Genomic DNA, 14,531 nt, shown 5'->3' on the forward strand with positions numbered 1-14,531 from the left:
TCATGATGAATCAACATGCTCCACTAGATCACAATAAGGTGATTAAGCTGAGCACGTTATTTGATTCTGGTTGGTTCACATAAAGTGACTGGCTTGATCATGATCCACTAGATCACGTTAAATTCTGAATGTGAACCTAGCTATTATGGTTTAAAAGAACAATTCTGGGTCATAAAAGCCATAAAAGAAAAACTTTCCCCGTGAATCCCACCAGGGATTTCATTACACGAAAAGTGACTGAGGCAGCGGTGCTCCAGAAATTGGCCGAAAAGTGTTCCGACATATTTTTAATTGCAATTAATTACAGGGCAAACAAGAAATTTTATTTTAATTAAATATTTAGGTTAATAATAATGTTCGGGCTATGTTGTTTAAAAATAATAATAAAAGAAAACTTCATTGATTAAGATATTAAAACATACACAACTGTTCAGAAAAAGGTTGAATTTACTAAACTTATATTTTTTACCTTCTAGGGCGGCTTGGGCACAAGACAAGAAATGTGTTTGGCTTTTGTGGTTTACTATCCAAAACAATCCAAAGCTGGTGCCTGTTTGTCTTCACCGGACAGATTTGCATTCTACAATACGTTCAATATTAGGTAAGTAAAATATATTCATTATTTACTACTAAAACTAGACACAGTCTATTGAAATTCTAAATGTTTTGAATCTCTAGCAGAAATTATTTTTTCATCAATTAATGTTTATGTCGTTTTTGCTTCTCTAACCAAAAGTTTATAAGCTGCCACCTTGTCGGAGTGCATAAATTGTAAAGGTAAACAGTCTGTGAATAAAAATAAAGGCTGTTGTTGCACGGGCATAAGTGTTTGACATTATGAATGCACAGGTTAATTTCCATGTGCAAAACCTTCACCAGATTGTTAGCCTTTTCGCTTTTGGTGGTTTATTTCAGCGAATTTTTGGAGTTGTAACAGTTTTGCTGGAGTCATGGACAAATCTATATAAATTCATGAGAGCGGCGTAGTTTAATAAAAACGAATATTTAAAGGTTAAAGTTTATGTATCTATACCGCGAGAAACACAGGCGTTTATACGCTAAAACCTTTATTTTATCACAGATTATTTTCTTGCCGTCTAAGCATATATCATGGTGTTTTGAGTTATGTCTTTTTATTTTGACGTGTATATTGTTGTCTATAGGCCTTATCATGTTGAATATTATTTTACTTAACTAACCAGCGAATATGATATTTGTAACTATTGGAGTCCTCAATGTTTGATCGAGACACTGGGATCAGTGGAACCAAGCGTATTGCGAGATGGCTTACGCCAAGTGTCATATGGGAGCAAGCGAAGAAATTATTGTATGAATTATGAGTGGGACAATATCGGTGTAAGTTTTCCATCAAGCTGTTTTATATAATTTACCGTATCTATTATATTATATTATATTATATCTGTCTCTTATACACATCTAGATGTGTATAAGAGACAGATTATTATTATTATTATTATTATTAATAATAATATTATTATTTATAATAATAATAATAATATTATTATTTATAATAATATTAAATAATAATATAATAACTATAATAATATTAAATAATAATATAATAACAATAATAATATTATTATTTTTAATAATAATAATATTATTATTATTATTATTATTATTATCATCATTATCATTATTATTATTTATTATTTAAATTATTATGCTAGAGGTACAGTAAATTCCACTAATTTTACAAAATTTATGTTTTTATTTTGCAGGATGTACAGTTGTATGATTTTCCTGCGTGGTTCAGCGAGAATGATCGTGTTGTAAAAAAAGGAGTTTGTACCATGCCTACGAATGGTAGTGTCTCCAGGAAGGTTATGTCATTAAGTTTGTCGATTACACTCATTTTGTCGTGTAAGCTGACGTTGTAGAGCATTATTCAAGATTATGAACAGGCATTCATCTCCACTAAATTACTAAAAGCATTATAGAATAATGGTATTTGTATGTGTAAGGTTTTTGTATGAATTATCTTTATTATTTACTTCGTTTCTCTGTTGACTACATGCCAACTCAGGGAGCGACGTACGACGCGACCATGTTATCAATAGTTATTACCCTAAAGATTTGATTTGATTTCTATATCACAAATTGTTTATGCTTAACCTTAATGTCTTGTCGTTCAATTGCTTATGATGAGAAGGTATTATATTGATTTTATGTTAGATGTAGTCAATTTTCTGAACGGTATTTTGGGAATATTCCTTTGGACTCCTCCATGTTTAGGCCTATGCTAACCAAAGTTGCTAGCTCTTATTTCCATACTTTGACAGTTCTAATTTGTTTCTGATTGGTGTGTAATGCAAGCAATTGGGTAGGGCTAATACTGTTGAAGTACTCTCTCAAACCAACAAACAAGGAAAATACAGGTATTGCATCAACAATACAATATTTGTTTTTAATCAGCCAAGCAGAGTTTGTTCATAAGAGTATTAGGCCTATAATGGGCTCACAACTGGTACCGTACTTTGTATAATTTTACCCATCCGATACACACTAAATATTGTAATAACACAGTAATGTATAACTTTTATTACATTATTTTTTTCAATTTTGTATTGTTTAAACCTTCCGTACATTAAACAAAAAAGTGACTGTAATATATATTTTAAAAATATGAAAATTATAATTTGCAGAAAAGAATGCTTATATACCGATTTATTTAATCGAGTGAAAAACATCTTTGTTATTTGCTTGCTCGTGGCATTGTTATGATTTTATGAGTTTAAGTGGCGGATTAACAGAGAGGATATACTCATTAAAATGAGTGCTGACTCACTAGGGTATATGTTGATTTGAAATTCTTTAAATTGACAAAATAACATCCAAATCATGAGCAGATTTGAAAAAAAAATAATCAAACGAGTTGAAGGCATTGAATACGAACGAAATGTTTGCAGGTTATCAACATTAAAACAATACATTGAATTGTCCTAATGCCTGTGTCCGAGCACTTCTTTGGTGGTTTTTTTTAATTTTTTTTTTAGAGAATTTAAGTACGGTTATCTTATAATTATGTTGTTTGGTGACCACCACTCATAGGCAGTGGTTTCTCTTTACAGGTTTCTAATTCGAGACCAAACCCCGAGACCACCCAAAATTTCAAGTTTCCAAAGTCGTCTCGAATTGGAATTAAAATACAACCTTAAATAAATGTACATATGGCTTGGGTGATTATTCATTTATTTATTCTCTTTATATTTCAGAATATATCCATATACTTAAATCTACAATGAAAGATAAGATGAATACAAAAAAAAAAAGAAAAAAAAAGAAGGTGTTCCATTTAAGATAAAGCTTGAAGCTTTTAATAATGTGCTGTGACACAGTAACAACTAACTTGTTGCAACTATTAAGTGACCCTTTTTCGAAATTCGATAATGGATTTTCCAATATATTCATTGAAAAAGGGGAATATTTCTAGATACGAACATTTTACTAGCACTGCAGAAACGTAGTAACTTTAGAAACATTCGAAATGCATTATTGTAGTATACTTCAAAAGGTCTAATGGTAGATACATTATAACTAGCCTATAATGAAGCACAGTACATATTGACACTGTAACTCTTAAACAATAAACATTTGACATCATCATTTTTTTTGCTAAGGAGACTATTACCTCTTTTACATAAAGAGCGAAACTGTCTTTTAATATCATTTTCGTCTTTCATATCATTGGAAATAATATGTCCATGACACTAAAATGAATCATCAAAATTAAGTTTCTTTTTCTAAAAGATAAATTCTTGGGAGCTCCAGTCAATTTTCAAATATTTGAACTAATAACCATACACAAATATTTCTTTGCATTATATATAATATGCTCTTGTGCAAATTCCTGGCAGGTAAGTATCAATTTCTGAAGGCTACTCACACAAGGTTAAAGGATAACCATGTCATCAGCATAACTTAAATTGTTTATCCTGATATTGTTACAAACACAACATGATTAGCCTCACTTAATTTATCATTTAGTTTAGAAATATAATCTTTGTACAAAAGGGAGATAACACACCACCACCTTGTGTCACTCCATTAGTGATAGAGAATTCTCTAGACAATTTGGTTCCCCAGTGTATTAGAAATGTTTGTCTACAATACCAAGTCTTTAATACTCGTACAACAGTTAGCGGTACATTTCTATCAATAAATATTTTAAAGAATATCTAGTGGTTACCTCTGTCAAAGGCTTTACTAGCATCTAAGAAGCAGACATACATTGAGCTTCCGTTCCTATTATAGTAATTTAAAAAGAGTAAAACACTTAATTTTGCACTAGAATGTCTCAAAGTGTTCACTAGACAAACCATATCTAAGCCACAGGATTTCCAAGAGGCAAGTTTATAAATACAATCGTTTACTAACTGAGGTTGATACACTGTAAGGCATTTTCAGTTAAGTTATTCTGTAGCACAATTTCAACATAACATTTATGAGTAGTATTCTGAACGCAAATAAATAGTGTATCAAAGTGTTGGCCCACATGTAATAATTTATGACCAAAGAAATAAAATGTAGAAACGTAGCTGTTTATGAATAACTTATCTAAAAGTTGATAGTTAAGTATGAAACTATGGCCGCAAGCAATTGGTAAACATTTAATAAACAAGTACAACAAACAACTAAAAAAACTGTACTGAAAATAGGAGAGGACCAGAATAAACAATTGATCACTTTTAACATTAATTTGCAAGGGTAGACTTAATACTTAATTGATATTATTGCCCATGCTTTTAAAGATATGTTGTCAATAATTTGATGTATCTGCTTGCCTATAGACTACTAACACTAACAGAACACTGTAGATGGCAGTGTGCCTGCTGAAATTCTCCTAAAAAGAGTATTTCAGCATTGAACATCTTTTCAATCTTATTGTTTCCCCACAACAAGATTTGATGCTATTTATATATCTACTGTTTGCGCAACATCATTATCATAGTTGCATATTTTCTTATTACGGAAATACTCCAACTATTGAAATGCACGCCATCGTGATGGAGTTCAATATTGTGGATGTATCGAATGACTGCGATATTCTGTATAGGTTTGAGGAGGGAGGGAGAACGACAATCGTATTTAAACGTACACTGAATGCATGTGATGACGATGACTATATTATTACTGTAAGTTAACACATGGAATATATTAGATTGTCCGAGGAGAGTTTCTTCAATGTAAAGCATTATTCTTAAAAAAAAGATGGTTAGTAGACCCCTCCCAGTAGTGGCGGCGATCCGAACGGAGCGGGCTGAAGTCCCCGACGGGATGGAGGAGATGTTCGACCGAAGTGTCAGTAGACAGAGCCAGAGAGTCACCTTCAAGTTATCACAGGATGTGAAACCCACATAAACTTTATTAACTTAGGGATTTTAAAATTTCGTTTATTCGATTTTTACAATTTCAAAATTTGTAAAAATTTCTTTTTTTCTCTAAGAAATGTATTGAACACCCAGGAAATGTTGGGGCAAGTCTTCGCGACTGAAAAGGCATTAACCCTCCTCTCTTTCCACTGGTTTTACAACTGACCTTGCACAGATAGGGACTATACCGAGAAAGTTGACAACAAGAAGGGTGGGGGGAAGGAGGGAGAATGCCAAAAAACCTGTAGATCCGGTCTAAGTGCAACGCCCCGGTGGGTTCAAGAGGCTTAATATTCCGTAAGCTCCGGGGTTTATAATTTGTATTTAATTGATTTTAAAGATTACAATTAAACATTTATTTCTACACTATGTTTTCAGAATACTCATCTTTGGAAGTGTTTGAATTTACGTCGCAATCATAATGGACCTTCCCGGAGTGTCAATCTAACATAAAAACTGACCAAACATAGAACAGTGTCAGGAATACGCATGTGTCCAAAAAACACACGTGTTGTCTCACAAACACAAGTGGTTGCGTATATTGTTACACTGTCGTTTGTTGGACCTTTGCAACAATAACTAAGGGCCGGGACTTAGCTGAAAGGTCTACTATAGGTCCGCTTATATATTTTGTTCAAACTAAACATTCATAAAAAATGATTTATCTTATTTATTACCTACTGATTAGCTCATGTTATAATTATGTTTTCGAGCCATGAAAAATGATTACAAAAGAACTTGAAACAGTCACTCTAATCTAGTCATTTTGCATTGACTTTATTTCTTTTCCTCATCTTGTTGGCTTGCACTTTTGTGTAAGCGGTACAACATAATAATAAAGGTTAGTATGTTGCTCTTCTAAAACATTAGTGATATCATAATGAAACTCTTACAATTCAATTGTAAGTTATATACAGTAAGTTGGGTACACACTATCAGGTTGTGCACTATGGCTTGACCATGTTGGAATAAACACTTAATTACCATGATTTCAGATACATTACCCGTGAAGCGACGGTGACACTACAGTTACCATTTATTAACAAACTCAATGATAAAATGAGTATAACTTAAACACAATAAAAGTAAATATTAATTCGGATACACTAAAGACCACCTACATTTTTATTATTAATATTTGTATGATAATAAATAATAAATATTATTTGCTCTTTATAATGTATGTAGGCTTATATCCTTAGGCCTATATTGATATGTATGCTTAAACTTGTGATTATTATTATTATTATTACTATTATATTATTATTATTATTATTATTATTATTATTATTATTATTATTATTATTATTATGTTACTGTATTACATTGGTTGGTGTGTATGTTTATACAAGTTTTGCATTTACGTCAGTTAAACAAATTTCATTTCGTAGGCCTACAACTTGAAGTTTTTATGTTGGTACAGTACACCTGTCATGCCAAAATTAGTCCGAGCCAAAACATGTCCGGCGGACATATTTTGGCCGCCAAAATCGGTCCGCCGGACCACTAAAATCGGTCCTCCGAGTTGATTTTAGCTGCTAATACCGGTCCCGCTTAGATGAAATTGGTCCGCGACTATGGGGTGCCATACGCAGCAAAAGTCCATGTTAAAATCCAAATGTAATTGTAAAATTCAATGTCTAATTTATTAAAACGTAGGCGTAAATTTCTCAAAATGTAGATCTAGCTTTTCAAAATGAAGTTCTAATTTTTCAAAACGTAGTTCAAACTTTTCCAAATGTAGTTTTAATTTCTTTAAAATGTAATTCAAATTTAAAACGTAGGTCTAACTTGATCAAACGCCCTCTCCAAATTCTATTCCAAAACGTAAATCAAAAACCAGCCTGGTTTGAAATGCATTTGACAACAACACTAGAAATGGAGTTTTGTTGCGTATGGCACTAGACTTGCGAAATGTAAATCAAAACTAATCAGCCAAGCATGACGTGGGCCTGTTCCATTAATGATAGGGGAATCATTTTTCGCGGCAGTCCAATGACGTGAACAACGCTTCCCAGTGCATCTGCGAATTTTTAATGGTCAGGGTACCGCGATCACGAGCCCTATGCGAGGCATTATAGGCAAGGCTTATGTGGGTTGGGATTTGCAACAAGGTCTTGGACTAGGCCTCTATACTATAGTAGGAGGCCTGGTCCTAGTCTAGGCCTATAATATAGTAAAATTCTGTATAAGTAGTCATATGATTACAGGTTTACATTGTACGAAGGTCAATATTAAAGTTCGCATTTATTTTTCATTGAAAATTAAAAAGGAAAAAAATTAATTTAACTTAAGGATTTTAAAATATTCAAAAAAACTGTACACTTCAAAAAATAAAAATAAATTAAGTTAACTTAACACAAACAACGCGAGAGGATATGAAGTTTGCGAGAATAATTTGTATACTTGTACTGTATTTTCTGAAGCGGCGTTCGTTTTGGGGTTGCTACAATCAGCAGTTGTTACAATCAGTGGCGTCACACTCGGGCGCTGACGGGGGAGGGGGCACCAGGGCCAGAGGCGCGAGGGGCCCCGACATTGTAGTTTAAAACAATATATAAACTATAATAACGTAGTTTCATTCAATGGGGCCCCAACAGTTTTATACAATAAAAGCTGGGTTCTGATGTTTGAAATCATGCTTCTGATTGTGTGATCAATTTGCTTTGCATTGTATATTGGCCCTACGTTATCAAAACAGGTTTAGTTCTCACTAAAATTGGCCTATTCTCTGCATTTATTTACACCTAGAGTACATAGGGCTACTGAAGGCCTATACCATTCCGAAAGTCATGTACCATTCTATGTTCTCTAACAACGGAGTTAACAGTTAATTTTTCAATCTCCAGCAAATTTAAATAGCATCCAATCCTCCTTTTTGGAATGTAAGGAAATAGATAGTGCTTCCCTTGTTGGATCGATTGTAACTCCTGATTGTAGCAACCCCAAAACGAATGGCACTTCATAAATACAGTACAGTATAAAAACTTCTCTCAAACTTTATATCCTGTTTGTGTTTTAAGTTAACTTTATTTATTTATTTTTTATTTTATTTGTTTTTTAAGCGTACAGGTTTGGAATATTTTAAATTATTTTAAGTTAAATTATTTAAAGTTTTTTTTTTATTTTCAATGAAAAATAAATGCGATCGTTACTATCGATCTTGGTATAATGTAAACCTGTAATCATATGACTACTTATACAGAATGTTACTATATTATAGGCCTAGACTAGGACGAGGCCTCCTACTATTGTATAGAGGCCTAGTCCTCCTACTATAGTAAATGATTCCCCCATCACTAATGGAACAGGCCCACGTCACGCTTGGCTGACTAGTTTTGATTTACATTTTGTGTGCTATCAGGTTGTGCACTATGGCTTGACCATGTTGGAATAAACACTTAATTACCATGATTTCAGATACATTACCCGTGAAGCGACGGTGACACTACAGTTACCATTTATTAACAAACTCAATGATAAAATGAGTATAACTTAAACACAATAAAAGTAAATATTAATTCGGATACACTAAAGAATTCAAAAATTAGAACTTCATTTTGGGAAAATAGATCTACATTTTGAGAAATAATTACGCCTACGTCTTGATAAATCAGACATTGAATTTCGCAATTACATTTTGATTTTAACATGGACTTTTGCTGCGTATGGCACCCCATACGTGACGGCCTGGCCACTTCACTTGTAACGCGTATGCTGCTCGTAGGGTATGATTGTTTCTCCCGTGCAGGGAGGAAAGTAATTTATGCTTCTCCCACACTTGCGAAGTGTTTTGCAGTGACAGAATGATTAGTATAAAGCTTTTGAGGACGTGTTTTATCAAACCCACCTGATAATGCATTTCCTAGGCATACACATCCATATCCTCTTAATATATAATATATAATAATTATTTCCTCCATGAATATACACAGAGCAAGCATCATTTTCGGCTGCCGTGGTTAGGCCTAGGTTTGGGCCTAAAGTGAAACACAAGACTAATTTATTAGTTTCAAATATTCCGGATTATTGTGTGGAGTGTGGGGTATAGATCATACAATAGATGTTCTAATACACCTACATGAAAAAGGGTCAGAGTTCTTAGAATTGAATTCTTGGAATTTAAATGCACGTAGACCTGTCCAACTGTCGCGGCGTGCACACACATCCAAACCAAAACAAGGTAAAAAAATAATAAACTAAAGCGGACCAACACGATTAAAGACCACATCGTTTAACTTCTTTTCGTACTTTACACCAAAAGGTTTAATGGGCGCGAAGCTTTACTTAATTTCACCTATGATTTACACATAACGAATGAAAACATATAGAGGCCTATTATATATATTGAGAGATAAGATATTATCTATCATTTGATTAAACAAATGAACAACGTTATAAAAATACAAGTTATAACTACTAAATAGAACCGATTTTGGCTTATGTGAACTAGGCCTATATTTGGCAGGTTATTTTAAAGCCACAATCGGTCCAGTGGACCGATTTTGGCCCCGGATCAATTTTTCCTGACAGGCCTACGTGTGGGTGACAATACATTCCTGACAAATAAGGCCTACCGTATTTTGTAGATAATAGCCAGATTATTATTTAATTTAGATTTATTTTTATGTTCTTTTATGATAAAAAGGGGATTTAAGTCTATGGATGTTTAACTCTACTCTCTATCATAATAAGGTCTAGTACGGCTTGTCAGTGTTGCATGTTGTCCACTAGTAATAAGGCACTCACTCGAGCTTGGATATCGCATAAGCCCTTGAGAGCAGCAGGAAAATCTATAAATATTTTAAGGAGATTATTGCCGACGTTATATTCAGAGCCATATACTGTAGTTGCGACATTCCGCTCCTCCGTTTGCGAAAGTCACGTTGTATACATCGTCCATTTTTTTGTGTCCAAATCTTTCCCGATAAAAAACACATGAGTTAGGTACATTATACAGTATTTTTACATGTTTGATTGTGTTTATGTTATTACTTTATTAATATCTATTTAATATCAAAAGCGTGATTTATTAGAATTCGAATATTCATCGGATCAATTAAAAAAGCACTAAGTGAAGCTAATTACTCCACTCCATGGGGAGTATTCCTAGCCATGCTTGCAATTTATTGCCATATAGACTAACACATTCAATCACTTCATCCTATCGAAGACAAACGTAGATAAAGTGCCTTGTCCAAGGACACAAGTGAAATGCACAGCGAATCCCCGGCATCGAGTTTGAAAAACCGAAGCGCAACAAATGCGCCAAACGCTAAGCAATAATAACACAAAATTGATAAAATAAAAATTTTTTCGCAATTTTTGGGAGTAAAAAGTTTACATTCAAAGAAGTATTATCGTATTTTAATATTGCAATAATGCAAAAAAAAAAAAAACCTAACAGAAACACTTGCTGCAATTCATTAAAATAAAAGATATGAAACTCGTCCGTTTTTGGGCTGGAGTGAAGAGTGAGAACGCGGCCATAATTTTTTTTTTTACTTTTCTGGGTATTCCGCAACATACTTTTTATTTGAAACATGTTTATGTTAAGTTTCTTCTTTCGCAGAGTTCAAAGAGGCGTTTGCATTGTATAATAAGCTAAAATAAATATTATATTATATTGCTTTTTATTCACTCACGCAGCCATTGGATTTTCCTGATCATGTTGGATTGTCACTTGGTAGTGGAAATGATTCTACTATCATATTGATTGAGATGCATTATGACAACCCAGGGTATTCAGCAGGTAGGCGTATATTATTATTAAATTATCTTTCCTGTCTAAAAGTGTCAGAAGGTCTAGTTTTCAAAAACGTCTTGTCTGTCATTGAGAAACAATAATAATTATATAAAATATAAATACAGATATTAACCTTATTCAATATTCAGGTTTTGATTATTATGATTTCATCACATTTTTAGCTAATTCCAAATCACAGAATTTCATGACAATTCTGGGGTAAGGGTGTATTACACACCGACATTACGTCAGTACGAAGCGGAGGTATGAGTGATTGGCGAGAACGTATCACCTCTTCAAAGCATTCCACCAAATGAAATGGAATTCAAAACATTTGGATTTTGTTTCGGAGATTATCTGAAATATACAATTAAATTAACTTTTGCAATTGTTATCTTTTCGAAATATTTAGTGTCCATTTTTGAGGTACATTGCCTAAATATATTTTTCCCATCACTGTAATCAAGGTGTTTGGTAATATATAATGTTGTGATATTTACAACCCATGTGGACCTATAAACCTATGAATTGTACTGTAGTTTATATAACTCATTTAGCAGTTTGACAAAAAGAAGTTATATTTGTAGGTTTTGGAAGAAGACATAAAGATAATTTCAGTAGCTTTGCATGGTCACCTTGCAGGTATGCAAACAATTTTTCCTACAACATCAAACTCTTTTCCATTTCCAAGATTTAACACATCCGCTAACATATATAAAACGCTTGTCTTTTCAGGTCTGTCCTAGTGGCACGCATACGACCATTGCAATGAACTTCTTTATGGCTCGCTTTATAAACATTTCAATATCATCAGTTTTTCCAGAACACAGTTGTAAGGTGTGCAACATTCACGAAGTACCGATAACTTGGCCCTATATGCTTATTACATAAACAGTACTCAAGGATCTTTAACTAAAATACATTTCTCTAAATCCTCACCTCGCCTTGATCACCTTTTTTGTGTTGAACTTCTGTCTACAGGCAGCAGAAGGTCCTTGGTTCGAATTCCGATTGGGTCAAAGTTACCTTGTTCACCCTTGCAGACAACCATTTTTTAAAATTCAGAAGAAATGTAAACCTACCAGTAGCTCTACCTCGGTATTGAGCACCCTCCTCCAGATGATCTCGCAGATTCCTCTTTTTAACTTTTAAAATGTATATGCATTTTCAGAATTACCACAAACGGTTAGAGTTTGTCTCTTTCATATAATTTGACAGCCCGTTAACACTGTTAAATTAAGTCGTATTTAATTGATTTTATTAAGTCGTACGTACGCCTTATGTAACCCGTACGTACGCCTTATATAAGGCGTACGTACGGTTCCCTCTAAACTTGTCAAGCGAAAGCGTCGAGCGTCACGCGTAAGCGAAGAGAATCACAAGAGTTGACTTACGGTAAAGAATGTCTCGCTTCCAATGATTCGCTTGCCTGTACCCACTGCTGGCCGCGCGCAAAAACTCGAAATGGCGGGTAGCAACAGAGAAGTGATTTTGTTATCGCATTGATAGACGGAGGAAAAGGGCTGTGAGACGAATCAGGTAAAATCCTCAGGATTAACATTCCCAGAACTATATAATGAATCAAAAGAGTGAATATAAACACAGTTTTTTTTAGTTCGTATTTATTCAAGGCATAGAGATAGGCCTCATAAGGGTAGATAGTAGGCCTAGCCTACCCTACCCTACTGTAGGTCTCAGGNNNGTGTAGCAGGGTATCAGAGGCCTAGGCTGGACAGGCCTAATACTGGTAGAAAGAGGAGATAACTCAACTCGTCTCTGCAAATCCTTTTCCACGCATTGTCACATATTTTCTTTGCTCCCTTGTCACAAACCTAAACAAGGGTAGCCTACTGTTCCACAGAGTTTGCATGAAACGGACTCGTCGGTCATCGTTCGCACATAATCTGTTCATTGTTTTGACAATGTTCCTGATCGTGACTTTATTGTTGACCTTTGACATAAATTGAATCTAAGCCTTGCGATTGGTCCATCGGCCGCGAATTCGCTCGCGAATCCGAAAAAGTTGGTCTTGGATCAACTCTTGTGAATTCGCAGGCGAAGTCTCCGCGACCACCGCGCGCACCGAGTCGAAGTTCGAATATTGGGCGTTCGCGTGTTCGACTACAAACTCGTTTGCATGTTCACTTTGGAAACGCCAGTCGCGTCTTCGATTCAGCCGCGCGCGCCACATTTCGACGCGAAATTCGCTTGATTGCGTTCAGTGGGAGCCGGCCTTTAGTAAAGGTGATGATATTTCATTCCAATTTATATTCTGGAGATCAGAGAGAAAATCATTTTCATTAAACTTTTTAAAATTACGAACACTTTTGTGTTTCTGTATATTTACGGTGTCATGTTTTATTCGTTTTCCAAATATAGCATAGGCCTATATCAAGGAGTGGTCACTAAAGACTCGTATGTATACTGAGCAGCCTTTATGTCTGAATGGTTAACAGAGGGATCAATGGCCTGGTCGAAAGCGCGACTAAGAGCATATGGCAAGAACGATGAATGAAGACGGGAGGAAAGAACAGGGACATGTGGAAAGGAAGATTGACAAGAATGACGCAATGAAGTAGAGCATGCTTGAGTGACGTTGGAGGAGACTTTAGTGATCTGGGATCTGAATAAATTTTGAAAGAAAACGAATAATGCAAAAATTCTGCCTAGATTCAACAGAAATAATATTTAATGTAGAACATGAGTCTTCCTCCACTTACTTTTACACAAAACCTTAATCACCATCAAGAACATCGTCATTCTCGTCATCATCATCATCATCATCATCAACATAACTGTCATGAAGCACATGAAGGTCGTCGTCATGGGCATGCAGAAATACAATGCATCATATAACTTCGAAAACTGAAATATACGTAAGACCTCGGTTTCAGGGGACATCTCTCTTGGCCCCACATGGACAAATATCCTGTTCTCCTTGTCGAAATTCTGCCCCACTGTTGGGGAAATCCAGACGCCTCACTGATAATGCGGGGTATCGATAATGTTGATGTAAATAAATTGTTCAAAATGAGTGAGGTATACTGTCTACAAGAGGACATCAATATAAGATACATAAACCACATGTAAAGTCAAAAGCAAGACAGAATGTTTTCTCCCAGTTATGTAATACATATTCAAACTGTAATCCAATCAAGTCTCAATTAAAAAAGCACTGGTCTGACCATTCATTGAGATACAGTCCGTACGTACCCAAGCAAATGTTTAACAAGTCAAGTGGGGCACGAAAGCTCTGAGCTTTAAGTTTTGAAATCCAGGTAGATCCAGGTAGGTAGAATCTATAGTGGTAGACTTGCCACAAGTCTCTTATTTGTTATTATTTTTCTCATTCTGGACAGCGCCACCAACGAGAAAGTTAATTTAGAGATAGA

The 14,531-nt window shown here is 34.5% G+C and overlaps 1 protein-coding gene across 1 annotated transcript in view; it reads left to right on the top strand.

The window, feature by feature from the left end:
- Nucleotides 1-2,967, top strand: part of LOC117108387 (DBH-like monooxygenase protein 1 homolog) — a 61,000-nt gene extending 58,033 nt beyond the window's left edge. Inside the window, exons 11-13 of the mRNA XM_033250387.1 lie at nucleotides 477-601; nucleotides 1,203-1,356; nucleotides 1,743-2,967. Of these exons, the coding sequence (XP_033106278.1) occupies nucleotides 477-601; nucleotides 1,203-1,356; nucleotides 1,743-1,901 (438 nt within the window). The 3' untranslated portion in view covers nucleotides 1,902-2,967. The remainder of the gene's footprint in view (nucleotides 1-476; nucleotides 602-1,202; nucleotides 1,357-1,742) is intronic.
- Nucleotides 2,968-14,531: the final 11,564 nt, after the last annotated feature.

Source organism: Anneissia japonica, unplaced genomic scaffold (genome assembly GCF_011630105.1).
Source record: "Anneissia japonica isolate Jap-2015-1 unplaced genomic scaffold, ASM1163010v1 scaffold426_len1935630_cov189, whole genome shotgun sequence".
NCBI classification, from domain to species: Eukaryota; Metazoa; Echinodermata; class Crinoidea; order Comatulida; family Comatulidae; genus Anneissia; species Anneissia japonica.